The 26,243-nt window shown below is 39.9% G+C and overlaps 1 protein-coding gene across 1 annotated transcript; it reads left to right on the top strand.

The window, feature by feature from the left end:
* The first annotated feature begins 609 nt into the window (after nucleotides 1-609).
* Nucleotides 610-23,273, top strand: OBI1 (ORC ubiquitin ligase 1). The gene is made up of 6 exons (XM_041419941.1): nucleotides 610-739; nucleotides 5,272-5,407; nucleotides 6,392-6,483; nucleotides 8,128-8,376; nucleotides 11,572-11,660; nucleotides 20,944-23,273. Exons 1-6 carry the CDS (start codon nucleotides 668-670, stop codon nucleotides 22,439-22,441), a joined length of 2,136 nt encoding a protein of 711 aa, XP_041275875.1. The 5' UTR covers nucleotides 610-667; the 3' UTR covers nucleotides 22,442-23,273.
* The last annotated feature ends 2,970 nt before the right edge of the window (nucleotides 23,274-26,243 follow it).

Genomic DNA, 26,243 nt, shown 5'->3' with positions numbered 1-26,243 from the left:
GAGTAGGTTTAGATTAACTATCGAGTGGTGAGCACTGGAACAGGCTGTCCAGAGTTGTGGATGCCGCGTGCCTGGGAGTGTTCAAGGCCAGGCTGGATGGAGCTCTGAGCAGCCTGCTCCAGTGAAAGGTGTCCCTGCCCATGGCACGGGGCTGGCAGCAAGATGATCTTTAAGGTCCCTTCTATCCCGAGCCATTCTACGATTCTGTAATTCTATAGCTCTGTAATTCTACGATTCTGTGATTCAGGACAGTTAACAGAATTAAAACAGCCGTTTATTTAATTCAGCATGATGAAACCTCAGCACAGCAAAGGTTCATCAGGCGAAAGGAGATCACCCTCGCTACCGCGTCGGCCTCCTCCTGCACAGGCACTGTGCCTGCTCTCCCCATGGCGACGTGCTTCCCCCCAGGAATGCCGTGCCTAGCCTGAGACCTCCATGGACTCCCGGGCCACCCCCTCGGGGGGCAGCAGCCGCAGAGCAGAGCCGTGAGGGGCCGCGGCTCCCGCCCGCCCTCCAGGAGCGCTGCCAGCGCGCGCGGCGCTCCCCGCCGCCGAGGCGCGGCTTGGCCTCGCCGGCTGCCGTAGCGGGGCTGGCGGGGGCCTGGGCCGCCCGCCCGCGGGACTTCCGTGCTGCTGGCGCCGGGCCGCGCCGCTCGGGGCCCGCCATGGCGCAGCACGGCCCCAGCGTCACGCTGTCCCTCACGCTGCCCATCACCTGCCACATCTGCCTGGGCAAGGTAACGGCGCCGCCGCGGCCCGGCCCGGCGGGCCGGGGCTGGGTGCGGGGGGCAGGGAGGTCCGGCCGGTGGCGGCTGCTCGGGGGCCCCGCCGCGCCTCGACGCTCTGACCCTCGCCGGGGTTCTCTTTTAAGGCTCTGCGGCTCCGTGCGGGAAGGAAATTTGTGTGTGCGCCGTTCCCGGCAGTGGCCGAGGCTTGCTGGCACCCTTGGGATGTTGGGAAGCGCGCATTGTCCCGGCGGGAGGTGTTGAATGGGCCGGGGGGGCCGGGGTGCGCGGGTGTGCAGCTCCCGAGGTGCGGGTGTTGAGGTTTGCGGGGTTTCTCCCGTTTCCAGTAGGATACTCCAATATAAAATGCTTGGGCAGCTTGTGTTTGAGTGTGGCGGAGGACAAGTGAAACAAAGAGCGGGTGTATAAGCAAGGAGATTTAAAAAGGGTTGAGCAAAACTGCAGCGGTCTGGAGAAAAAGTTTCCGTTTCCTCTCTCTGACCCTTTCCCAGTTCCTTTCTCTTCTCCCTGGGGAAGCAGAGGGCTCTTGCTAGTCTGTTCTTCTCTAAAAGCCCCAGAACTAATTTCATGGCTGTCACTAATTGCGTCTCAAATTCTTTGCGCATTCCTTATTACTATTTTCTTTTTTTTCCCCCCTCGTTTTCTTTTCTTAAAACTCAACAATAATTACAAGGGGAGACGTAGCCTTTTATGTTTGTACTCCGGCATTTATTGTGTGGTTGGTTTCTACCTCACCTGGCCTTTACTCCCAGACCTTCTCTGTTGGAGTGGTAACAAAAGAGCAGGCATATTTGATGTGTGAAGTAGGTGTGTAGCACTGGTAGTGAAAGTACTCAGACGTCTCTTTTCTTTAGCCTCATAATTCTGGCACTGTGTTACTTTTGGAAACCGTGTTTACTCATTTCTTGGCTTTTTTCGTGGTAGCTTAGCAAGACTTTCTGGCTGTTGTCCTGTTACTTTTCTTTTTCTGTTAATCTGTCTGATGAAAATGGAGAACCCAAGTGTATTCTGTATGTAATGCAGCGTGGATACCGTCCGCTCTGCAAAAAGTGGAGTGACAAGAGAGAGTGAAATCAAACTGACAAAGATATTTGCAATTTGGATCCGTTCCTAGTTACTTTCTGCTCTAAGCACTTAACAGTTTAGTTAGGTATTCATTCATATCTTGCTGTAAAGCCACTGTGTTAATCCAAGCCACTGTTTCATACTTTCACTTCCTTTTTAGATGTTCCTGAGTTTGTACTGGAAGAGACTTCCACCCTCTTCCTTGCTCTCTTGCACTGAGATAATACATTAACATATATGGATGAATTGTGAATCCATTGGTGATGCATGTAATAAAGATACTTGAATGCTTTCATTTTTAGACGTGTAAATCTGTTTAAATTTTGGCAAAGCTGACAGCTCTGACTGCCCTTTCTTTTTAATAGACATCTTTGTCTCTAGCTTGGAACTTCATTGAAAAACTTCACCAGAAAAACCCATTTTCTTAGGATTAAGTTTGGAGGAAGGAATTTGTTTAGCCTGAATTAAGGAAAAAATCTTGTCAGTTTTACTGTCTTTTGGGGGAAGCAGGGAGTATCATGGAGGGTTGACATTATCTGATACTTTTGAGGTTTGTAGCACAGACTTCACATCAAGTAGAAGGCCCACCGGAAACTCAGAACGTATCTCTTGCTATCCCTGCAAAATTTGCAAAGGTGTGACTGCAAGATACAAACTATTCGCTGAGCATTAAAAGGATAAAAAAGGAGATATTGCAGAGAAATTCTTCGAATGAGTTGGCCACTCATTGTTTTTAATTGAGCCGAAATCTTGGGCAGCAGGGACATATTAGCCCATTTTGTTAACGTGAACAATGTCAGAAAGTATATTGGCAAGATGTGCAATAACCATTTAAAATAAGAGTGAATTGCTTGGATCAATTTCATGTTTGTTACTGGAATTATCTTTTGGTACAGTCTGGGCTGTCTTCTAACATGCCTGTATTTTTTAATTAGATAGCAGATCAGGAGCCATCTGCTTCAGACTGTTTTACTTGTCCCAGGATGTCTGAAGATCTCTCTTGTTGGTTGTGGTGTCGACAGGTTGCTTGGGCTCAAGACACACTTCTGTGCTGGTTGAAACAGTGTAGGATGTCTGGGGATTGGTTCACTGGTGTGTGCCTGATTTTCCATGTGCCTGCTCCTATGTTAGTGCTGCCTGAAGGCCCAGAAGTGCCTTCAAAGTGAGGTAGATGTGTACAGGATTGGATGTGGATCTGCATAGGAATGGCATTATGTTGGAAGGAAAAATTAGGAAATTGCTCAAAATCACCAAGCTGATCAAGCCTTCTGAAATAAACCACAGTCTTTCTAGACATTATGGTCACTGAAAGAACTGGAACTGTGCTGTAATTCAAGTAAAATGCTTTTTTAGTAGTAGGTATGTCCTGGTGCCCCCACCCCCTGGGCTTGTCACAGTTGGTGGGAAGAGCAGTGGCACCACCAGCCATTGTGTGACATTTCAATAGTGGCTTTTGCTGTTCTGGTGTGCCTTGCTTTGTGTGGATCCTGAGCCAACTAAAGTATAAAACCCCAGCCCTGAAATGAAACCTGTAAAGGTGTGTAAATCAGAAGCACTGTACCCTGGAGAGTAATAAATGTGACTTACTATTTTGCTAGAGATATGGAGTAATCATTCATGTGGAAGAAGTGTGCTTCTGTATCAGGTTTGGGGTAACTGAGGGTCTCTTGCCCCCCAGGGGGAAAACCTGCGCTCATGAAACGTCTTTTCCTGTTTGGATTATTTTATGTTATTCTGCTCTGTATCTTTTCATCACCATCTATATAACTATTCTCAGGCTGCTTCAGAGTAAGAAAGAAGTATGGCTAGAGAAAAAGTCTTTTTTTTTTTTTTTCCCCTGCTAGCTGCAGGTGAGAAGGCTCTTTTTCTTGTAAAACAAAGCAATAAGTAACAGGACTTTTTAAATTAGAAATAATGGAAATCGTAATATTTAAATGTTTCCAAAGCATTGGTGTGCTAATGCTTGCAATAATCACAAAAAAAGTTTTCTTAATTAGAGGTGAAAGTTCAGTCTCTGTTTGTTCATACCTTCAGTAACTTGAGTTTCTCTTTATGTATAGATACTTCCTTTGACTCTCAGGATTGTCATATTGGAGGTCTTCTAAATATTGTGAATCCTGTGAGGTAACAGAAGCATAGAGAGTGAATTGGAGAAGGAGGTGACAGATCTGGGCCTTAATTCATATCCATGAATATTTCAGTGGTTAAACAGTTGGGTTTAGCTTGTGCAATGCTGATCATATGGGTACAATTGCTACAGGACACGTCTGGTCTTTTGGCCCAAGTGGCTACTGACTGTCCTTTCCAGGTGCTTGCTTCTCTCTGCCAACATTTCATTTTTCCTTTTTAGTTTGACTACTTTACTTACAGAATGAAAGAGGAATATCTTGAAAATTATGAGGAACTTCATTTAAAGATGAAGATTCTCTTGAACTTGGGTTTTAAGTGCAGTACAGTAGAATTTACAATAATCTATATTCTGTCACTTCTTGTCTAAAAGTACCTTTATTGGAAAAAGACAAGAGAGAAGGAAGAACAATTATTTGAAGACCCCTAACACAAATACTAACGTTAACAAGTAAGAGATTCAAGAGTGTGTATTACAGTAAGCAAACTGCAGTAAGGCATAAAGTCTTTTTCTTCTTCATCATATTTGGTCCCTCTATGCACATTTACTTTCAAACAGGGTTTATACTTAAATGACAAGAGAGAATAGTGCATTGTCATTAATATTTTCTAAAAGTTTGTTTACCCTGCTGTTTTGAAAGGGGAGGGAAAGCTTGAAAGAATCTGTGTCTGATTGGAATATTTAATCCTTCAGTTAGCTGCCCCATTCTTGGCTAATGACTTATTTAGTAGCAATGCATATCTTGCAGGAGACTTGAATTAGTGATTGCTGGTTCACATTTCAGCTCTGTGGTTTTGGCCCTGATCCTTTTAAAAGCTGATTTCCATGAAGCTGATTATCCACAGGCTAAAGTTAATCTGTAACACTTTAGGTTCCAATGATACCTCTTCCACAGCGAAGTGTTAGATGGTGCCAGTAGAGATCCCTCCATGCCTCACTACTGAAAAGGCACCTATTTTGGTCATGTTCTACCTTGGGAGGAGAAGGCATTTCGCTGGAGTGGCTGGCTGTAGTATGGAGGTTGTGGGGTAAAGGAAAGGTGTTGCTGCCGCTCGGGTTATTAACAAGCTCTTGCAAACAAGGACCTCAGTTCTGCAGAAATTGTTATAGCTTTGGTGCCTTTAATAAGAGGGAAACCTGGTGTTGTGAGTCAGGAGATTACTCCTAGCTAGCCCTGCAAAACAACAGTGTCACTTTCCTGCAAGGCCAGACTTGCTCTGAGAGATGGGGCTGTGTATTTTCATATTTTGTTACTTGAAGGAGTTTTAAAGTATTCAGAGTCTGTTTGGTTTTTTTTTTTTTCTTTTTATGTCCTCTTTAACGCTAAAAGGTCCGTCATCCAGTTATCTGTGTGAACAACCATGTGTTCTGTTCCGTTTGTATTGAAGTGTGGCTGAAGAACAATAATCAGTGCCCAGCTTGCAGGATTCCCATCACGCCTGAAAATCCCTGCAAGGAGATTATAGGTAAGGACAGATTTAGGCTTTGAAATAACTTTCTGGTATTTACTGCTAGAGGAGATTGCTTTGAGTCCAGAGATGCCCGGATACCTTTTCTTCTGTGTGTTTTTTTACCAACATCTAAGGAAGAATTAACTGAATCTTTAACCTTGTAGCTATTAGGGATGTTACTGGTTCCAAAGACATTGTGTATATTAATGGATGGATTATCCAAACACAGTAAGTACCCAATGGCTCTAATAATTGTTTTTAAATCTTGGTTGGATGGTGCCTTTAACTGAAAAAAATGCATTAAAAATACATTTTCACCAATACATTGCATCCTGTTCACCTGAGAGACCAGCAATTAGCTGAGAAGTAGTGTACTTCAATCCAGAATCTTGAATGAGTATGTGGGGTTTTTTTACTTGTTGTTCATTTGTTTTGTTTTGTTCATCACTTCCTCCCTTTCTTTTTTTATTTTTAAGAAAATTACTCTTAGCACAGAAATAAGACAAAGCTACAGCAACTGCATGAGGCTCTTAACTTCCCCAGAGCTAGGCAATACTGCGCTCTTTATTTAACATAAAATATCAGCCCTGCTATTTCATTCTAAGAGAAAAAATTATCTGTATAATCTCACTTTAAAAACTTATGGTAACTTGTACTAATTAAATGTATGCTTGATACCCTGCTCCTTTCCTTCAGCTCTTTTATTAGTATGGTCTTAAATAACATAGGATTCTGTTAAGGAAAAAAATAGTTGAAAAATGTAAAATTTTCTTCCTGCTGTGAATCAAGATTTTGACTTCTAAACATCAGTAGTAGGTACTCAAGTTGAACCTGTTTTGAAAGTGAAAGGGCTTTAACTCTTCCATGGTAGCCAGTTGGTCCAATATGAGATGCATTTGTAGTTGATAATATGAAAAGTTGTATAAAGTGGATTACTAGTATTGAATTGACTGAAAAGGAAACAGTATCAGTGCTTCTTTCATCCTATTGTTGCTCTAGGAGGAACAAGTGAAAGTGATCCTATATTTAGTCCAACAGTCAGAAAACACCTACGTAAAACAAGGCTTGAATTGCTCCACAAAGAATATGAGGTAAGGACAAGGGTGAGTGTTGTGACTTTCCAGATGAGCTGCAGCTGTTAAACTATGACATACAAATGGTCCTTTTGCTTTGAGTCCTGCTGTTTTAGTTTGAGTAAGGGTGTATACTGTATCTACATGAAACTCAGTTGCATTAAAATGCCACGTTTTGACTAAAGCTACAAGAGAGCATTTGCTGGTGCTTGAAGTGGTCCCACTGAAGTCATGGTAATAGTCCTTCTAGACAACAGGTAGCCAAGTGCAGCCAATTCTTTAGTTTTGTGGGAATTTGACCCCCCAGGTGGTATGGCATTTTTTTAATGCATATTAGGTGTAGGGAACTTTTTGTTTTGTCTTCAGTACAAACACAGACATTTTCTGAAATAATTCCCTGTTGCTCAGAGAGACTAAATTCTGTCTTAAGGAATACTGCTCATTGTAACCTTCTGGCATAGGTCAATTTTTAGCGTTACTGTTTTCTGAAAGTGAGTAGATGCTTGAAAGTAGAGCTGAATGCTCCAGTCTCTTGCTGGAAAAATACTCTCTCGGGAAGAAGATGGAAAGCTGTTAATAAGGAATGTGCATAGTTTTTTTTCTCAGCTGTTGTTTCCTCAGTAGCAGCAGTGTGAAGACATCACATATTTTTGAAGGAAACCTGTCGTGGGGAGGAGAATGAGGGAAAGGAAATGGACTCTCTATATCCTTAACACTGGGGAAGTATGAGCTATCTTTTATAACAAGCTTGCCCATAACTCAGGTTCTTTTTGTCTCTCTGTGAGAAGGACCCAGGAAAAGATTCTTCCTGCCTTTCTGTTGAGTCAACTCAAAATTCATACAGCTAGTCCTAGGATAACATAAATTTCTTCTAAAAAAATGCTTATTTTAAAATGGTTGTTTCTATGCTGGGGGCAGGGGCAGGCGTGATTATTTGTGAAAATATGCCTTGGATTTATGTAAATGCTCTATATGGCCTCCTTAAGTAGTGTTACCATGAACAACTCATACACTTGAATTAGTGAACAGTGTAGAAGGTATGTTTTCAGGATAAATTAATTCTTTTATTCCTTTAACAAGAGGCTTTGGAAGGTTTTTGCTTCCCTGTGGCTTCAGACTGGTACAGCTAGGAGCTTTGTTCTTTGCATTTTGAGAGTCTTCTGTAAGATTTTGCCGCTTTGGCATAGCTGAAGCGGCCTTTTCCAGTCAGTGTTCTGTCTGTTTTGAATTTGGAGACTTTCAGCATCCCAACATGTGACGTTTCAGAACAATATGAGAGAAACACTCTTAAATAACAGCAAATGAGTCAGCAGAGGACGACCTTAAGAACACTCTTGATACAGGAAATCCTCCCACAGAGTGCCCTAATAATAGATTCATGTTGCTGAATGCTTTGAAGCTTTTGGTGTGCTCGACAGTTTGTTCAGGGTCCTTTATGTAGTCAAGGGATTCCCTGCACTAAAACCTTCAGGATGCTTGAGTGTGCAGGTTGATTAAAATCCTGCCTAAAGCGCAGTACATAAGCATACTTAGATATATGTGTAAGTGAAGGCATGCATCTGGGCTTGCCAGAACCCGTGTTTCTAAAGTGCTGTGGGAACTTGCCAGTATTATTTAATCTCACAAATTATTTTAATTCCTCTGAATTTCTGACACCTTTAGGATGAAATAGAATCCCTGCAAAAAGAAGTAGAAGATCTGAGAGGTAAAAACCTCAGTTTACAGATACAGCTGAAATCTCTTCTGGATCCTGCGGCGTCAGCTTTGTCTTGCCAAAATGAGGAAAGTAGCCAGTCAGCAAATGAAGCAAGTACCAGTGGCCCAGAAACCCCAGAGGAGTGGAGTAAAAAGCTGAAAACTGCCAATGATATGTGTGAAAAACTGATGGATAATGTGGAAAAGCTAAGGGAGGTAATAAATGTAACAAACACATTTCTTCGTCTCTTCTTTAGTGTAACTGTTTTGTGTTCGTTAATGGGAGTAAGAGCTACCATGACCTTCAGGTGCTTCATAGATCTAGAAGAAGGAGGGAAAAAATTGAATTCCAGTAACTGTTGGTGTATCACAGTATTTCCATATAGCCCTTGCAAGCGTCAGATGTTATTGCTTGTTCTAGTGAGTCCTGTATGTGACTCTTATTCAACTCCTCTGTCACTCTATGACTGGGTAATTGGATTATAGTAGCACTTGTCGACAGTATTGATGACCAGATTTTTCGGGCTTGCAATAATCTATACAGTATATCTATTTTGCAACATTCAGTGGGCAAACAGTACAGTTGGCTAAAGCAGATTTTGCACTATTGCCCTCCCTGCTAGCCGATATTTTTGGTGCAATTTGCTGAGACAGAGTAACTTGACCCTTTGACCGAAAATAGACAAGCTTCAGCATTTTATGACCAGAATATCCTTTACTGGAAACCTGCAGACTTTTTATACATCTTGATGTAATACAGAGGTAAATCTGATACTGCAGAAGCAAGGATGAAGGAGATAGGCATGTGAAAAAAACCTCTAAATAAAAGTATCTTGCAAAATATACCTGCAGGCACAAGTAAGAGCACTTTAAACATTGAAGAAGAGTGAAATTTCAGATTAATTTGAAATCAAGGTAGAAAAAACTGGCCTTGTATTTATTCAAAATGCTGCCTTGATTTCTTCTATTAACAATACTGGGTTGCAAAACTGAAGTGTGGTGCATTTAGGACTTTTTTTTAAAGTTTTTAGCATTAATAGTGTTCACACTTTTTCTGTGCTCTAAACTCAGAGGCACATGTTGTGCTGTTCTGCCATTTTGTTAATGTGATACTTCTAGGACCCCAGGAGCTTCAGATTCACTTGTAGATGGCAAAATAGGATTCACAGCAAGAAGTTCTTGTCTGCCTATATTTTTGTTAGGTTTCTTTTCATCTTGTTAAACTGTACTGCTTCTTTGTCTTTTTTTCTCTTTCTGTTTTTCTTTTGGGGTGACTAAGTTTTTAACTTTTTCTCTAGGTAAGTAAAAAAGAACACTGTAACAGGAACTGAAAAAAAGGGGTTTGCTTGGATATTTTTTCAGTATAACTTTAGCCTTAGCAAGAAAAGAGATTTAAGTATATGAAATCTCTGAATTTGGTGAAGAGTTTTAAAAAAATAGAGGCTTAGATAGGTTTTAGGGAAGAATTCTTAAACTGTTGTCATAGAATCATTTAGGTTGGAAAATAACTTTAAGATCATTGAGTCCAACACTGTTTTCCCATCTGTTCCCTGTCCAACAGCTGCTCAATTCCATAAGTACCTAAAGCAGTTGTCTCTGGCAGACCTTGTCTCACTTGTCAGTGTGCACTGCCCATCCCTATTCTGAACAGCAAGACATCTTTTCCATGCACACACTGTCTGGAACCAGAAACCTTCTCCCTTAAAGTACCTGACCCAGGAGTTTCAACCAGACAGCACTTCCCAATTAGACAAGATCCCTCAGTAAATGTGGTTGCCACCACTTTCTTTTTCAAAACTGAGACTGAATCTGGAAATAGCAACCACCTTTATCATTTAATGTTCTAGAGCAGACAAATATAGTGATGCCCGAAGTAGGTATTATTACTTTGAGTGCAGTCATAAAAGCTATGGAATTGGTGAAACAAACTCCATGGGAGAAAGCCTAGACTAAGTACACTCATTAAAAATGCAGTTACATTAACTCATTAATGTAGACATTGTGCTGTAAGTGGGGGTCCTTTGCAGATTACTGACTTGTAGGGTAGACACTAGAAGAAAGAGGACAGAAGAAGGACACCAGAGGGGTTCAGTCCTGCCTTGCCATGTGCCACATGGATGCCTTGCCTATCAGTGCTACACAAGTAGTGAAATTTTTTACTTTATTATGCAGCTGGGGGAACAGTGTTTTTTGAAAGAGAGAAAGGGTTTGGCCATGTTGTCAAATGGTTTGATGATACTTTGGAACTGAGTGCTCCTGAATTCTCATTCATTGCTTTCAGGATAGTTTTTAGTGCTTTTATTTTTTAAATACCAAGTAGTTGACACTCAGCCCTGGGCTCACCCTTCCCTTCTTTGCCACAAGTCTCTAGTTATTCTTTCTGTCCTTAGGAATATTGTGGTGTTGGGTGTTGGGGATAGGGGGTGTTTGTTTATATTTTTCTGCTCCATTTCTTCTCCCCCTCACCTGGAAAGGTTGCTAGGGATATTTGTATGAGCATTTAAAGTTCTCTGACTCTCTTCTTGCACTGTTTGATGCTTCTGAAAAAGTACATTTCACTCTGAGCTCAACTGCGTAGCTCTTTCTTCAGATCTAGCTCTAGATCATACTTTTATTATGCAGTGGAAGCGTAATCTAATTGAGGCTATGAATTACAAGTCCTGGACTGTTGGCGCTGTTTTTAGCATAGGGAGATTGAGCAGACTCTAGGAAGTGCAGAGAGTGTATTCTGCTTTGTTAGGATAGTGGCATTCATTGTTCTGAAACAGGGTGGCATGTAACTTCTCTCTATATGAAGTGTATTGTTAACAAGGATATCTGCTGAGCTGAGAAGAAGGAATTGACCTCAATTCAAGGAGTAAGAATGGTTGTGAATCAGGAATCTTAATCAGAATGTCTTGGAAGAAAGTGAAGAAAGACTGCAAATAGCTTGTCATAATGGATTTGCATCCACAGGATAACTATGCTTTAAAAACAAGCCAAAAACCCACAAAGTAATCTTGCTCTAATTTGGAATGGAGGAAGCTGTTCAACATTAGTTTTGCTGATACCTGCACATTGTAATGTTAATGTACTTAACATATTTAGTCATGTGGAAAAAAAAACATGGAATTGCCATTAGTACATCTCCTTAATGACTTTCTGTGCTAACTAACATAGCTGTGTTTATTTCCCTAGATAGGACACTTGCAATGTATTTTGGGAATATAAATAAAAAATGTCTGTTCGCCATTCAATTTTGCAAACCATTTCCCATGGTGATTTTTAAGTGGTGTCCCTGTCTGAAGGCTGTTTCCTACCTGCACATTCCTAGTTCTGTCTCTTTAAAAAGGAGAAACAGCTTGTCCTATAAATATTAGAAGTCATTTCTGTTTCACTGTATACTTACTTTTTTCCTTTTCTTTTCCTTAGGCAAATAAGAAACTGAGCGTGGAAAACAATAGCCTTTTAAGAGAGAATTTGCGGCTAAAAGCTGAAGTTGATAGTAGATCACCCCAAAAGTATGTGAATATTTTAAAAGCTACTATCTTTTATTTATAGACTGTTTAACTGTTGTAGGCCTGTTTAACCTAAAACTGTGGTGGTGTACATGGTGTTGCATACGTGTCTCCAGGTAGACTTTGAAATTTTTATCCTCATGGACTTAGGTGAAAAATGAAATTTAAAAAATAGCAGCAAGTGGGTGAGAAATGCAACTTAGAGAATCGCAGCAAGTCCACAGTGAAGGAATATGACTTGATTACAAGTGCTGTTCCTTTGTTACATGGCCAGTATTGAAGTACTGGATTTGTATTGAAACACTGGATTTGTGTCTGGGCAACATATGCAGAGTTGAGCTTCTGCAGCATGAGAACATTCCCAGAACTGACATCGGTGTTTAATGCTCTGTTTTAAACAGTTATAACACCAACAACAATACCCTCCAAAAGCAAAAACTTCACCATACTCATTAGAGCTGTGTTCTGAGGTACCTCTTCTTGGGAGTACTTTGTGACGCAATATATTGATATTGTTAAAGTTCTTTTCCTTTCTTTCATTGGTTTTCTACCTTTCTTGTCTCATTTGTTTAGATATTAAAAGGCTAATAGCTATATTGGCCAAAGGTTTATACAGAGCTTTTGAGGAAGGGGATTGGGAGGCACCCATGTAATGTGGAAAGAAAGCTTTCTGGATTTTGCTCTAGTTCTGGCAACACACCTGCTGGAAGAGAAAATTCATTGTTGTAGAAGAGCTTACTTGTCAGACTACTTGTTATTAGAGACAACAGCAAAGAGATGCATGATCCTTTTGCTGTGGATACATGAAAGCACATTGTGCCCTGAAGACCCCTAGTAAGATAGAGCCCTGTTTAAGGCTGTGGCAGTGACTTTTATGACATGGAGTATCTTTTCCCATAAGACTCAAGAGTGAGTTGGCAAGGATGGCAAACTTAAAAAGTAAATATATATAAGTAAATAAATCCTAGAAAATAAGATCTAGAAGAGACCAGATAATCTAAACTGATTTTTACTTTTCTGATATCAGGTAAACTGCCCAGTGGAGACAATTTCCCTTTCTTCTAGCTTGTGCATGCTTTACCATGTTTGCCTAAAAGAGTAGCCTGTCACTTTCTGCTTTAGAAGCCCAGATATAGCCAAATGTTATTACAAATTGGACTGTGTCATCATCTGTCTTGCAATCCAGGTGCCCACTAGGTTGGCCTGTGTCTCTGCTATTATTTTTTTTATTATTATTTTTTAGTCTCCTGAATAAATATCGCATTCTGCCTGCCTATTGAGAATTATCTTTAGCCTGTGATAACTCTAGAGCTGTGCATGGGATTTAGGACATTAATTCAATCAGGCTTAAAGTGGGCTGGGAACAGGTCAAACACTTCAGGAGTTTGTGTTTTTGTACCCTGATTCTGCTATATTGAGTCTTGCCTTTGCTTTGAGCCCAGTGGTGTGCTACAAGAATTAAGGTACATGCAAGGAAAAACTTGTCCTGAAAGAAACACTTCAGCACATGAAATTTAGTGATTTTGATTCATCCAGCCTGTACCCCTTTATTCCTCCTCACATCTTAAAGATTGAATTTGTCCAGGTCTTCTAGATACTTATTACTTGAGAGAAAAAGTAAGCATGTGTTTATTTGGTTTTGCTCTGCACTCAAGAATCTCCAGTGTTGATGGTTTTCTGAAGTCATAATGCTTAGAACTGGTACTAAACTACAAGTAAAGTCTTGGTAGCACTAACTAGAAAAACTGTCTTCTGTCCTTAAAACATCTTATATCAATACCTTGCAGTACCTTTTTGTTGTTTCCTTCTACCTGACACTTCTAGCACGATGGCCAGTACCAGTTCTGCCAAATTGCTATTTAAAAAGTTACCTTCTTTCCTTATTTTGCATTTATGCAGTTAATGTCCCCTTTCAAAGTGTGGGAATTGACCCATTTATTGCCTTTCTTTAGGCTGATGTTTTGATGCATATCAAACTCCATTCTTTCAAATCCTAAGTACATCCTTCAGATGGTGAGAAATCTCTCCTATCTTAATGTTGTTAGCAGAATTTTTAAATTAACTTTCATCCTTGTGGTCGTTAGTCTGGTCAATATCCAGATCAGACCTAACATCAAGACATTTTTTAAATATTCTTTCAGCTCTGATGGCAAACTTTGATAATATTTAAGGGTATTTCAGCTAGGCTTCACACTTTGAACAGGGCTTGCAATAAATGGGTTTTTTAACTTGCCTATAAAATCAGAATTGAAGGCATAAGCATCAGAGCCCAATAATGTCATTAGAATTAAGTTTCTGTGCAAGTACATGGATTTACAAGTATAGTTGTTCCTGTGTGTTTTAGTCAGAAGTTTTCAGAAAGTAATTTTTGAAAAGTGTCTGAGTAGGTCTCTAATGTAATTTAAAATAGCTACTGAATTAGATTTCTGTAATTTAGTGTCACCACTGTTGTTTCATTTTTCATATATTCTTCAGCTTCAGATTCTCAGGTATAGATTCATGCTTAAACAAATAATTAAAATACCTAAATAAAACTGGTATCAAAGTATTTTATAAAGGTTTTGTCAGTATTCAGTCCCTGTATATCCCAAGTGTAGTTCATTTTGTGCATGATGACATTGGAGCTAAATAGCACAACATAAATTGTTTTAGTGGACTTTGCTTCACAGAAGAGGGAACACTAATGGCAGGTGAATGATCCTTTTGTAACACAGACTCTACCTCTTACATCACGGGGAAAAGTATAATTAGTCTCCTTCAGTGGTCAATAAAAAACTTTCCTTTTACCATAGACTTGGATTGTTTTTTCTTATCCATTAAAACCTGCTGAAAAATGTCATGTATGTCAATAAAATCAATATTTCAGCCATGTCAGGAATTTTTATACATTTTTTTAAACTGATGATGCTGATTTATTGATTAGCTTTTTATTTTTTTTCCTGAAAACATTTTTGAGACTTCACCAGAATACCATACCATCATATAGGTGGGACACAGGTCTGAAAGGCAAATGAGGGTAAGTTTCTAGCTCTGATTCTTACCAAAGACCTGTATTAGTCGTCCATTTCTCAAGCAAATCAGACTGATTTGTGGTTGTTGTTTGTCCTTTTTTTACCTTTTCTCCTGATGAATTTTCACCGACTTCCACTTTCACAGTACAGAACAAAAAAACTTCTGAAACTTAAGTTTTGCAGGATAATAAAGCCCTATTACTTCCAGCTCTACTTGAAATAGAAAACTGTTAGGTCTATTGGCAGAGCACAGTTGGTCTAAAAGCATTTTTGGCAAAGGGATGTTTGCTTTTTACCTGAAGGAAATTAACTAGCAAGTCCATCTACTCCAGGGTATAGTGTATTTTATGAATGGTTAAATTCAAATCGGTTTGAACCCAGACTTCTAGGCTTCCTAGGAGTCTTTTCCCTAAATATTTAATTCCTACTGCCAGTTAAAATCCCAGTCTGAAAAACTATCTGTAACATGCATAAAATCGTTGCATTATCTCTTTTCTCTGGTTTTGCAAGTTGTTTTATTGTTGCAGTTTTGGAAAGGAGGAGCAGTTCTTCAGTTTTACTGTTTATCTTGTCTAGATTTGTGACTTCAGGTACACTGAAATCGAAACCTGTTGACCTGTTAACTTTCTTGGTCATTCGTTACATTAAATTTTTACTTAGCTCAAATATTTCTGCACATACCAAACTACAAAATTCAATCTGCACTTCACCAGACCTACAAATTGGCTTCTTAAAACCCATATCCAGGGTGCAGAGGGTAAGAACATCTGCTGTCTTCCCTGATAGAAAACTGGGCTATGGTCTCACCTCTCTGCAAGTTTGCTGGTCCAGAGGAATGACCATTTTCATAGACTAGCTGCAGTGTGGCCTTAAAAGTAAAGTAGAGGAAAGTAGCATATAATAGCCTTCAAATGAACTCAGAGTTCTTCAGTCACAGCATTAAATCCTGAGAAAGTAACCACTTCAGGCATGAAGATCTAAACCTTAGGCAGATGAATGAGGACATTCAGATCACACTCTGGTTTTGTGGGTTTTCCAGTAGGGTTTTTTTTTAATAGTTCTGAAATAATTCTTTCTACCTTTTGCTATTTGCTGACCCTGGTGTAATCTGCCTTTCTTACATGGAAAACCAGGAATACTTCACTGATAGATGTTAAAATGCTTTGAGAGGCTTTGAATATTTGTCTCAATTCAGCCAATTCCCTTCGTGACAATGGAAGCTCACTTCAAAGAACGTACCTGACTTGTCTCTTCCCAGTGGACAGTATGTCTTGACTTTTTGTGGGTTTTGGGGTTTTTTTGCTTGCTAGGAAAAGGCCCTCATCTGGCAGTACTGGTTTTTTGGTTCTGATTTCTATGCAAATATGACACACTTTTAAGACAGTTGTATAAAACCTGGGATGTTGCCAAGATGTTTCTGCAGATCACCTTTCATATGTGATATAGAGGGGAATTGCAGAACTGGTACAGCTGGTACATGATACCACCAAAGAACTGTAGAAACTAGTAGGTCTTTCAGCTGGTTTGTTCTTGAATTTCCTGCCTTTCTTCCCATCTACCTGCAGAACCCAAGGGAAAATGTGTATGTAAATGATGGGGCTGGATTTGGTTGTACACTCTGGCATTGCCCTTATCTCAAACTGTAATAAGCCCTGAGTGTACCTTGTCATTTTCCATTTTTCACCCTTTGTTTCCTTTGGAGGATGCATCCTGAACTGCAGGGTGGTCCCCAGCCTGAGCCATCAGGTTATTAGAATTGGAGAGTCAATTTCCATAGCACCCTTGCAGCCCTAGTCTTGGGGAAGTGGTTATACAAGAAAACTGTCCATTGCAGCTGCTTGCTATCCAGACAGAGAAGAGTTTGTATGAGGCTATGTGGTTTTAAACTGACTCAAGGGCTCAACCACACAGGCATGCTGCAGTTAGTGTCACTGACGTGTAAAATAAAACCCTAAAGCTGAATTTGCAGAGCTGATAGGTAAGAAGGAAAGGGAGAAACAACAGAAAAATTTGTTCTTCAATTTCCCAAGCAATGGACTTTTTCAGAAGTTGTGGTTTAACCCCAGGCAGCAACTTAAGCCCCACATGGCCTCTCAGTCCCCCCGTCTTGGGGTAGAGAAGTGGAGAAGTAAAAGTGAAAAAACACACAGGTTGAGGTAAAGACAGTTCAGTAGGGAAAGAAAAGCTGTGCACAAGCAAAGCAAACCAAGGAATTCATTCACCACTTCCACAGACAGGTGTTCAGATGTCTCCAGGAAAGCAAGTCTCCATCTCTGCCTAACAGTGACTTCAGGAAACAAACACAGTCACTCAGAACATCCCACCTTTGCTTCTTCTTTTCCCAGCTTTTTATTCTGAGCATAATGACTTAATGGTCTGGAATATCCCTTTGGTGTGTTGGGGTCAGCTGCCCCAGCTGTGTCCTTTCCCAGCATCTTGTGCACCCCCAGCCTTCTCACTGGTGGGTTAAGAGGCAGAAGATGCCTTGTCAGAACTGCACGGGAGTTGTTGAACTGCACAGAAGTTGTAAGAAGTTGTCCTTACAACTACACTGTTGTAAGAACTGCACAGGAGCAACTTAAAACCTCCCTGTGTTATCAGTACTGTTTCCATCACATATGTAAAACCTAGTCCCATAGTAGTTACTGTGTAGAAGAAAAGTAACTGTATCCCAGATATAATCAGGATTGGAGTACTCAAACATAACTGAGGGAGCAGTTGTGGAATAATGCAAAGGAGGGTGACTCCAGCAATGTTAGTTCTTCTTGCTCACTATAGGTGAGAGATGACTGCAGCTTTCTGATTAGTGTCAGGTTAGAATCATGCTGGGACAAGAAAAGGGACTCTGACTGAGGAAAGGTCCTGAAATTTGAGCTTGAAATGTTCATCTAGACATCCAGTGTCGTTTCAGACACTGTAACATATCCACTGCCATTCCTGGGCCTGGTATCTGTGATACAGGGTCCGTAGGGTCATCCTTCCAGAGTGATATGTGGGGGCCAGCAGTCATGTAAAAGACTTTAGGTGATGTAAAATACTGTTAGGTGTCTGTGTTAAGGATCCAAATCCCACCTGAAATGTGTTCCTGTTCACTTTATGAGTGATGATTTTTTTTTCTGGTCTTGCAGTTTTCTATATGAAGGATGTACTTGAAATGCAGTGAGATCCAAAGTCATAGTTTCAGTGATACAACTATAGAACAAGACCTTAACACTCAAAAGTCTGTCCATGTGTGAGAATATGGCTTTCCTTTTGGTATATGTGTGCTCTTTACCACATGTATACTAAATACCTTCTACCAAAGAATTCATCACCTTGTTACCAAGTATGAAATAATTCAAATACTTCAGGAAATATAATTTATCTGGATTGTCAGGTGAAACTTAAATTTATTTTCATGTAACTGTACTGCATTCTGTTGTTACTGTCATAAGACCATAATTTTTTTGCTATAGCAGGGCTCACTGTATATCTGAAGGGAAAAAAAAAAAAAAATCACAAGTGGTTTGGTTTGGGGAGATGGGTAGAGTTCTGATTTCTTTAACCAAAATATGAATATTTTCAAACTCTCTTCTGGGTTACTAGATCAATCACTGAAGCACCTATATCTGGAGTAATTGGCTGTCTTGAAAATCTATGTCCTTGAAAATTTGGGAAATAAATGTATGCAAGTCTTTAAGCAGGAACAGAAAGTGACTACTGTTCTAATGCCTAACTGCAGAAGTAACTTTGTAGGCAGCTTGTCATATGTTACATTTCTGAAAACTAAAATTCCCAAGCACATCCCTCTGCAACAATTAACATATTAGTGATGCTATTTGCCTTTGAACAACATACTGTATTTTTTTAACCTGAGGACACTTGTTATAAAAGTTACACTTGAGAATACAGTGCTTCCTCATAAGCAAATCTCAGGCTGTCACTAATGCTATTTGCATTAAATAAACATATTACACCATTCTTCCATTAAAAAGGAATTACCAGGTATGCATATAAATGTAAACATGTTTTAATTTTTATGTCAGCATGTCTGTTAGAGGAGACTCCAGAAAATCTTCCTTGTTTTACAAAAGCATTTTTCCCTCTCTCTCACTTGACTATTCAGCTAAATTGTATTTTTCATCATCTTTCTATCTTATATTAAGGAGTGTAGGGTTTGGTCCTGTAAGACTGTGTGAATAAATCTGTTAGAGAAAGGCAAAATAAATACCTCTGGATCACCTTAGGAATTGGGAAAGCTCTTGCTTGGGCCCTGTTGTGCTGCAGTGACTTCGTCCATGTCAAACTAAAATCTGAGTTCCTTTAACTGGAGGAGGAAATAAACCAAAATGTGTTGTATATAAGGATGCTTATTTCATGTAGCCTCCTTCCCCTGAAAATATAATGGAAGCATTCTTGAGCTGTGATTCTGCTTTTACCTAGTTTCATAGGGGAGAGAGAAAGTCTTCTGTGCCTTTTTTCCTATTTCCCTCTTGTGTACAGCTAGAAATGGACCAACTGCTGTAAGCAGTTGGGAAAACTTGTTTTCCAGAGAGCAAGCAAATGAAAAAGTGTCTGTCTTCTTGTTTTATGAACATGAAGATAATTGGGTAGAGGTCCTGTGGAGGTGAAGGGGTCCTTGCCTCCACTGAGTTGCAGTCCAGGTAGCTTCTTTTGGGGAAAAAAATATAAAATAATAATATAAAATTTCTACATTGCCATTTCTTGTCTACAAGGAAGTGATGGGTACACACCAAAACTGTGTGAAGCTGTAAATCTTATCCATCACTGAGCCATCTACACCAAAGTCTTCAGAGTTCTTTAAATATGCAGAAGCAGGTAAGAAGTGAAATATATCAGTAGATCTGGTCACTCCTGCCCAATTTTTTGGGGCTTTTGATCACCCTTATTGCTTTCCCCAGCTGTCCAGTTAATTGTATTGCAGTTGTCAGCATACAGCAGCTTCCAGCTGCTTCGGGCTCACAACTTGAAGAAGCAGAATATGGTTTGATTGTTTACTGGAAATGCATGCATGGATCCATAGCTGTTTTGCCAGCATAGTTGGAGGCTACAGGTACACCACCTTCAGATTTCACTGATCCAAGGGTTGCAATGGGAGCATTTTTTGAAGAAGTGAGCTGATGGAATGGGGAAAATGGAATGGAAGGAAATTGAGTGTGACTCTGAGGGAGGGACAGGCAGACAAACAAAGAAAAACATAAAAATTTCAGGTAGTGTTTATGATGCCTGTGCTGTAACATGGAGTTGCAAGATGGAAATTGGAAATTCACTGTAAGCCCACATACAGAATGGTCCTTTTTTTGTGATATAAAACCTTATTTGTCAGAGTTATAGGGTGGCTGCAGGTTCTTCCCTCCTTTCTAATAATGTCAGAACTTTAATTGTTTTTTTCTTTCTGTAAATTGAAAGCCTTGGATGGAGCAGGGAATTCCCTAATGCTCACCTGTCAGTGACAGGTTAGAATTAGTCAAGGCATATAGCTGAAACCTTCACCTGCCCTCTGGGGAAGGTCAGTCTTGAAAGCTGATGGAGGATGAGGGGAAGGCGAGTCCATATCGTGGCAGTTGAAAATGTGCTCAAGCTGGAAACCCCACGAGCAGAAAACATTCACAAACCACAAGCAGCTGGTTTTTGTATTGGAGTTAAGACAGAAATCAGATTGTTCTGGTTGTAAAGCTCAGAAAAACAAGTAACTCAAAGTAAGTGGATATGCCATCCACAGGATGGGTGAGGAAAAGCTGTATATCTAATGGGAACATAATTGAAATTGTCTATATAAGTATTTAAACCACCTCAAAGGACTAATGCAATTTCAGCATTTCATATCAGCATTTTGTTTTTGACAAGGTGACATTGTGCAAGAAATGTATTGTAAAACACTGCTGTACTGTAGGAAAATGATTGAATGTAAATATTTCAAGATGTGGACCACTGTTCAAATGTTATCATAAATCTTTGCCATTGTTTTAGGGGATAATTCTTCATGCATATTTGAGTTGAATTGATAGAACCAGCCCCTGGAAGGGTAATCTGCTTGTTATTGCCTTGCTACCACTAATACTTTAATTTTGTCTTTTCATGTATTACCTCCACCTTTATGTTATTTGTGATGATTTCAGTATTTTTTTCCATAACTAGCAGAGAGAAGTTCTGACTTTTGTTTTCAAATAGACAGAGTGTTTAATAGCTTCGTTCTGTCTTGAAATGAGCTTGCAAACCTTCACAATAATGTCTTTTTCCAGCTTAATATTTTCTTTCTTTTTTACTTATTGCAGGTTTGGTAGGTTTACTGTAGCTGCACTTCATTCCAAAGTGGAACAAAGTGAACGTGAAATGAACCGTCTGAAAAAGGCACTGGAAAGAAGTGATAAATACATAGAAGAAATAGAGTGTCAGCTTTTACAGCTGAAAAAGGCAGGCAAAGGAAGCCAGACAGTGAGTGCTGTTAGTGAGAGAGTGCTTTCCACAGATGCTGAAGGAGGTGAGAGCAGTGAAGATACAACATGTTTGAAAACCCAAGCTGAGGAGAAAAAGGCTTTGAATACCAGTCAGAGTCCTGACAATCTTGAGCAGCTGACAAGTGGTGGAACTTGTTTAAGCTCTTCTAGTCAAGATGGCTTGAACAGCTCAAATACGCAGTGTGCCCCAAAGAAAGAACTATTTCCAGGATGTCACAGGGTTCTCCTGGACGAAAATAGTACAAATATGGATGCCTGCTTAGAAGACCAGTGGAATAAAATTGAGGAATGCACCCCGTACAAAGATGAAGAACTTTATGATCTTCCACCACCGTGCACTCCTTTTCTGTCTCTCAGTCGCCTTCAATTGAACACTCCTGATGGCAAAGAAAATGCAAGAAAACCATCAACATTCCTGAGAAAACTGAAATTTGAAGAGTTTCATGACACTTCAGATGATTGCAGTAAAGATTCTTCCGAGCACAGCAGAAGCAGCTGTAATAGCGAAAAGAAGCTAAACTGTTTTACTGCAGGAAAATCAGGGGTTTGGGGCACGACAAATTTTGCCGAGAACTTAGATTTTGATGGATCAGACCAAAATTCAGTAGCTGGTCAGTCAGATGAGACAAGAGCAAAATCCAGTGATAAAACAGGTTCTTGCTTACCTAAGAGATTGCATACTCTCTGCTCTTCCGAAATGAACCGCACAAGAACCTCCAGCGAGGCCTCTATGGATGCTGCCTACCTCGATAAAATTTCTGAGTTGGACTCAATGATGTCTGAGTCAGACAACAGTAAGAGTCCGTGCTATAATTTCAAGTCCTCTGATCCTGACGGTTCTTCAAAGTCAACAGAGTGTGCTAAACTTCTGAATGGAACAGAGAAGAATCTGGAAGAGATGAATGAGGAGCAGAGTATGAAGTGTCCAGAGACAAGCGATCTGGTAGCTGACAGAACTGGCTGGAAACCTGCTATGTTTTCCAACCTCTCCCCGTCTGACGTAGATATGAATGACCACTTTCCACTTTTTACAGGCCAAAATGTAGTGGCTACTGATTCCAAACCCCCAAACTCTTTATTTCAAAGGGACTTTTCACCAAATGTACTGTTCAGTAACTCACAAAGGTTATTTGAGGAACAGAAGTTTGGTTCATGTTTTTTAAAGATGTCATCTGATCTGCAAAGTCAGATTAATCCTCCTTGGGTGTCTTCCTTTACAGCTGAAAGGAAAAATAAAAATGTCAGTCAGTCAACCAAGAGGAAAATTCAAAACAGCCTTTCCAGTGCTAGTCCATCAAAAACCACCAAAAACTGATTCTGCTTAGGAAATCAAACGTGACTCAAAGTTATAAACCTGCAAATGTTTAATATTTACAGGTGAACTTAATTTTTAATGACTTCCTTATAGTTCTGATCCTGTCGTTTTCGACTATGTGAAAACTGAACATTCGCCTGCCCATTGCAAGCTCTCTCCCAAGGAAGAACCATTCCAGATTCTTTTGACTGGGCATTTTATTTACCTGGGGGCTTGGGAGTTTTTGATGCTCTTTAAGTTATCAGATTACATGCTCTTCCAATTGTGAGCACAGCTAATGGCTCCTTGACAGTTCTAAGTGGTCTTGTCAAATTAGTCATTTATGTAAGAATTAGGTTTAAAGGTTGCATATCCCATTCCTAAAGATTACATTTTGTGCATGTAAGGCAGCTACTGGGCATATATCCTATGGATTTGTGAAATTTCTATAAATTAATGTCAGTTCTGCCATAAAACTTACCTCCCAGAGGAAATGTTCCTGCTTAGACTATTTCATATCACTGTACTGTACTGAAACTCTTGTTTTAAGTGGGTGTAAGGTAGCAGCCCCTTTCTTTTCCGGGTCACAGCACTTCAGTTGGAAAAAATCACTTTTAACACTGTGATTATGGCTTGTCTCTTTTTGAAGTTAAGCACAATTTTTAATTTAGTTCACAAAAATCATTGTTATTCTAAATGTGTTTAGTATGCCTGTATAGACCATAAAAATGGGTTTGTATGCTAATGATTTGTTTACCTAATGTGCACTGAACATCTTACATTAATACTGTACCATTTTACATTAATACTGCATGCTTTTCTATGTGAATTGAATAAAACATCTTATAAGCACTGTAATCCTTCATGTTGCCTCAAATATTGAATTAGAAAAAAAAAGGGGGAAACTTTTTTTTCTCTAAATTGGAAAATACATATCTAAGTTTTGTAAAGCATAAACCTGAGCTTATTCACAAAAAAAAAAAAAAAAACAAAAAAAAAAAAAAAAAAAAAAAAAAACCTTAAAAATATCTCTTCCTCCTCCTTGTTAGACATAGTACAATTCCAGTGTCAGCATCGATACAGTTGATGGAAATGGCTTTCGGCCTCTCTGGAGGTGACTCTTCCAGAAAGTATTGCATAGGTCAACATAATGTGATGGCCTGCTACAGGCAGGAGACCTAATTAAGCAGCAGAGCAAAATTGGTTTCTTTGCATTATTATGTTTTAAGTTTTTTTAAGGCCATATTTAATTACAAGATGCAGGTTTTTTTCTTTCTATATAGGACTCTGATGGCATTTCTTAGAAACAGACATCCTCACTTCATCAATACCTATGATATGAAAAATCCATATGCTGCCTTTTGTCCCTTTGAAAAAAGAGATAGCCACTTGGAAAATTTCAATGGATTGGCTCATCTTGTATAGTTAGGTTCTGTAAGCTTTTTGAACAAGAACTACACCTCCCACTGTAATGTGAGCATGCATTTGTGCAATTGATGTGTTCATTCTGGGACTTCTCTTTTTTGAGCTTTACCAAAAAAACATCATTAAGCCATGCATGCAAAGACTGTTTTGTGGTTACAGGCAGGATGGCATTTTGTTTGCATATACTACCTTCAGTACACCACCTGAATTTTTAATCTTCACAGAAAAATCTAGTCGTTCAATTTTAATATATTTTTTAGAAATTAGGGAGCTCTCAAAACCATCTGTAAATTATCTGTTACTTGATTTGAGGAGTTTTACTAAAAGTCAGAAAAATACTGCCTTGCTTCAACTCTTTTGGAGAAGAGACAAACACTTTATTAAAACATGCTTGTGTTGCAGAGCAATCACAAACACACAGTCGGTGTTGTGTGTTGTGGGTTTGTTTCCTTGCGGTGTGGGGGGAGTGAATTTATGGGCTTCATTTTACACTCTGATTTTTCACGTTTCACTTCCAGTTACAGAGGCGTGAATACAATTGGTGCTATGCCTGAAATCAAACTAGAATAAAGGAGGTTTTTTTCATGTTACTTGTCCTTTGAGCAGGAACACCACATACAGGCTTGCTTTTCAATAAAGATGTTTTGACCACATGTGTCTTGCAGCTGGAATGGGTAGAAGAGCCAAGCCTAAGGTTAAAAAAAAGGTTGCATTCCTCTTGGCTTAAAATTTGTTAGTGTGATCAGTGCAATATCAACTCCAAAATTTCAGCTAAATGTAATGACTGGGATTTCTTCCAGTATAAATTTCTCAGCTGTACATGGGGTTTCAGTTCTCCAGGCTGTGTTCTGTCAATGCCTTCCTTGCCTAATCTCCTTCTGCACTTGATAAACTGGCCTAAACTAGAGGTCATTGCTGTTAATTTTTTATGGTAGTTACCTAGTTATGTAGTAATGTAGAACTGGAATATACAAGATCTACTACTTTACTATTTGAATTTTTATTGAGACAATAGGCATTTCCAAGTGATGTACAGATGAAATTTATGATGTCTAATGATATTTAATAACTCATAAAATTTTTACTTCATCTAGTAATACCTGCTGTATTAAATGCAAGGCAGTTTGCGGATTTTAACACATGAGAATGCTCTCCAGGACTTTAAGTAGCTCAGGGAGGTGAGTTTGCTACCAGTCTAAGTTTGTTGTTAGTGAAATCCTTTGGGTTATTTGTAAAAGCAGGAGTGCTAAGGTCAAGTTTTTACTTAGTTATCCTCAGTTTTACCTACACAAAGTCTGGCAAGTGACCTGCTTATCCACCATTCCCTACAGGCCTTGTGAGAGTCCATTTCTCCTTGGTAGTGCTTCCTCAGGTGAATAGCTCTGCATATGAGCACCAGACACAGACTTGGGCAGTGTTTGGTTTTAAATGTGGTCTGCTGTCTCGTGTTTGGTTTTAAATGTGCTCTACTGTCTCTTCTTGAAGAACCTTTAAATGGGGGCCAAGGGGGCCAATGCACAGTTTCTATATGCAGTACAAGGTGTGCTAACTTGGTCACTCATCCTTCAACCTTCTTCATTTCTCACCTGTTTCCCTCACCCAATAATGCCCTTTCAAGGCAGTTAAACTGAGTCTGATCCTAATCCTTGCACAGCATCCAAGTGATGCCTCTGACTCCTAGCAACTATAGGTTTGAAGTACTGTCCTTACACACCTCTTGTGCTGTGGTTATGGTTAAAATTTTGCAGACTGTGGACACCCTTTCTTGCTACTTTTTGGCGTAAGAGCATCCCCATGTAAACAGACTTCTATGCTTTTTCCTTCCCAGGTCTGAACCAGGGAAAAGCAGCTCTGAGGTGACTCAGTATGGAGGTTTGTGGTTATTCCACAAGGATTCCAAGGATTGCCCCTCTGGCTACTAATCCAGGTCCAGCCCTTCCTGCACCTTGATCCGTTGCAGCAGTCCTCTACTGCTGTGACAAGCTGCCTGCTTGTCACGCCTGCCCTAAAGCGGGGGTCTGGCTATTCTGCCTTTGTGGCCCAGCATTGAGTTACAGCCTCAGTGTCCCCCAGCCCTAACAGGAAAAGCCATCTTCATTAGCTGAAGGGTGAAGGGAAAAGCACAGCTGGCACAGCAGAATGCCTGTGTGTGACAGCTGTGAATGTGGTGAGAGAGAACAGGAGAGTGAAACTGGGATGCAGAACAAATGAAGCTGAGTGTTCCTGGTTTTTTCAGCTTTTCTCCTAAGTAGAAAACATTATCTCCTCCCTAAAGCTCTTACAGACTGCGTGGGTGCTGATTTTCAGGGAAGATAAAAAGACAAGTAGCCAAGCTACTCCTACATCGTGCTCATGGGGCCATCGGGTGCCCGTTCCAAGCCAGCAGAAAGTGCCGGGG

This window comes from Onychostruthus taczanowskii, unplaced genomic scaffold (genome assembly GCF_017590055.1).
Source record: "Onychostruthus taczanowskii isolate IOZ18803 unplaced genomic scaffold, ASM1759005v1 scaffold62, whole genome shotgun sequence".
Lineage (NCBI taxonomy): Eukaryota > Metazoa > Chordata > Aves > Passeriformes > Passeridae > Onychostruthus > Onychostruthus taczanowskii.
Note: the sequence above shows the minus strand (reverse complement) of the source record. Positions and strands in the feature narration are given on the sequence as shown.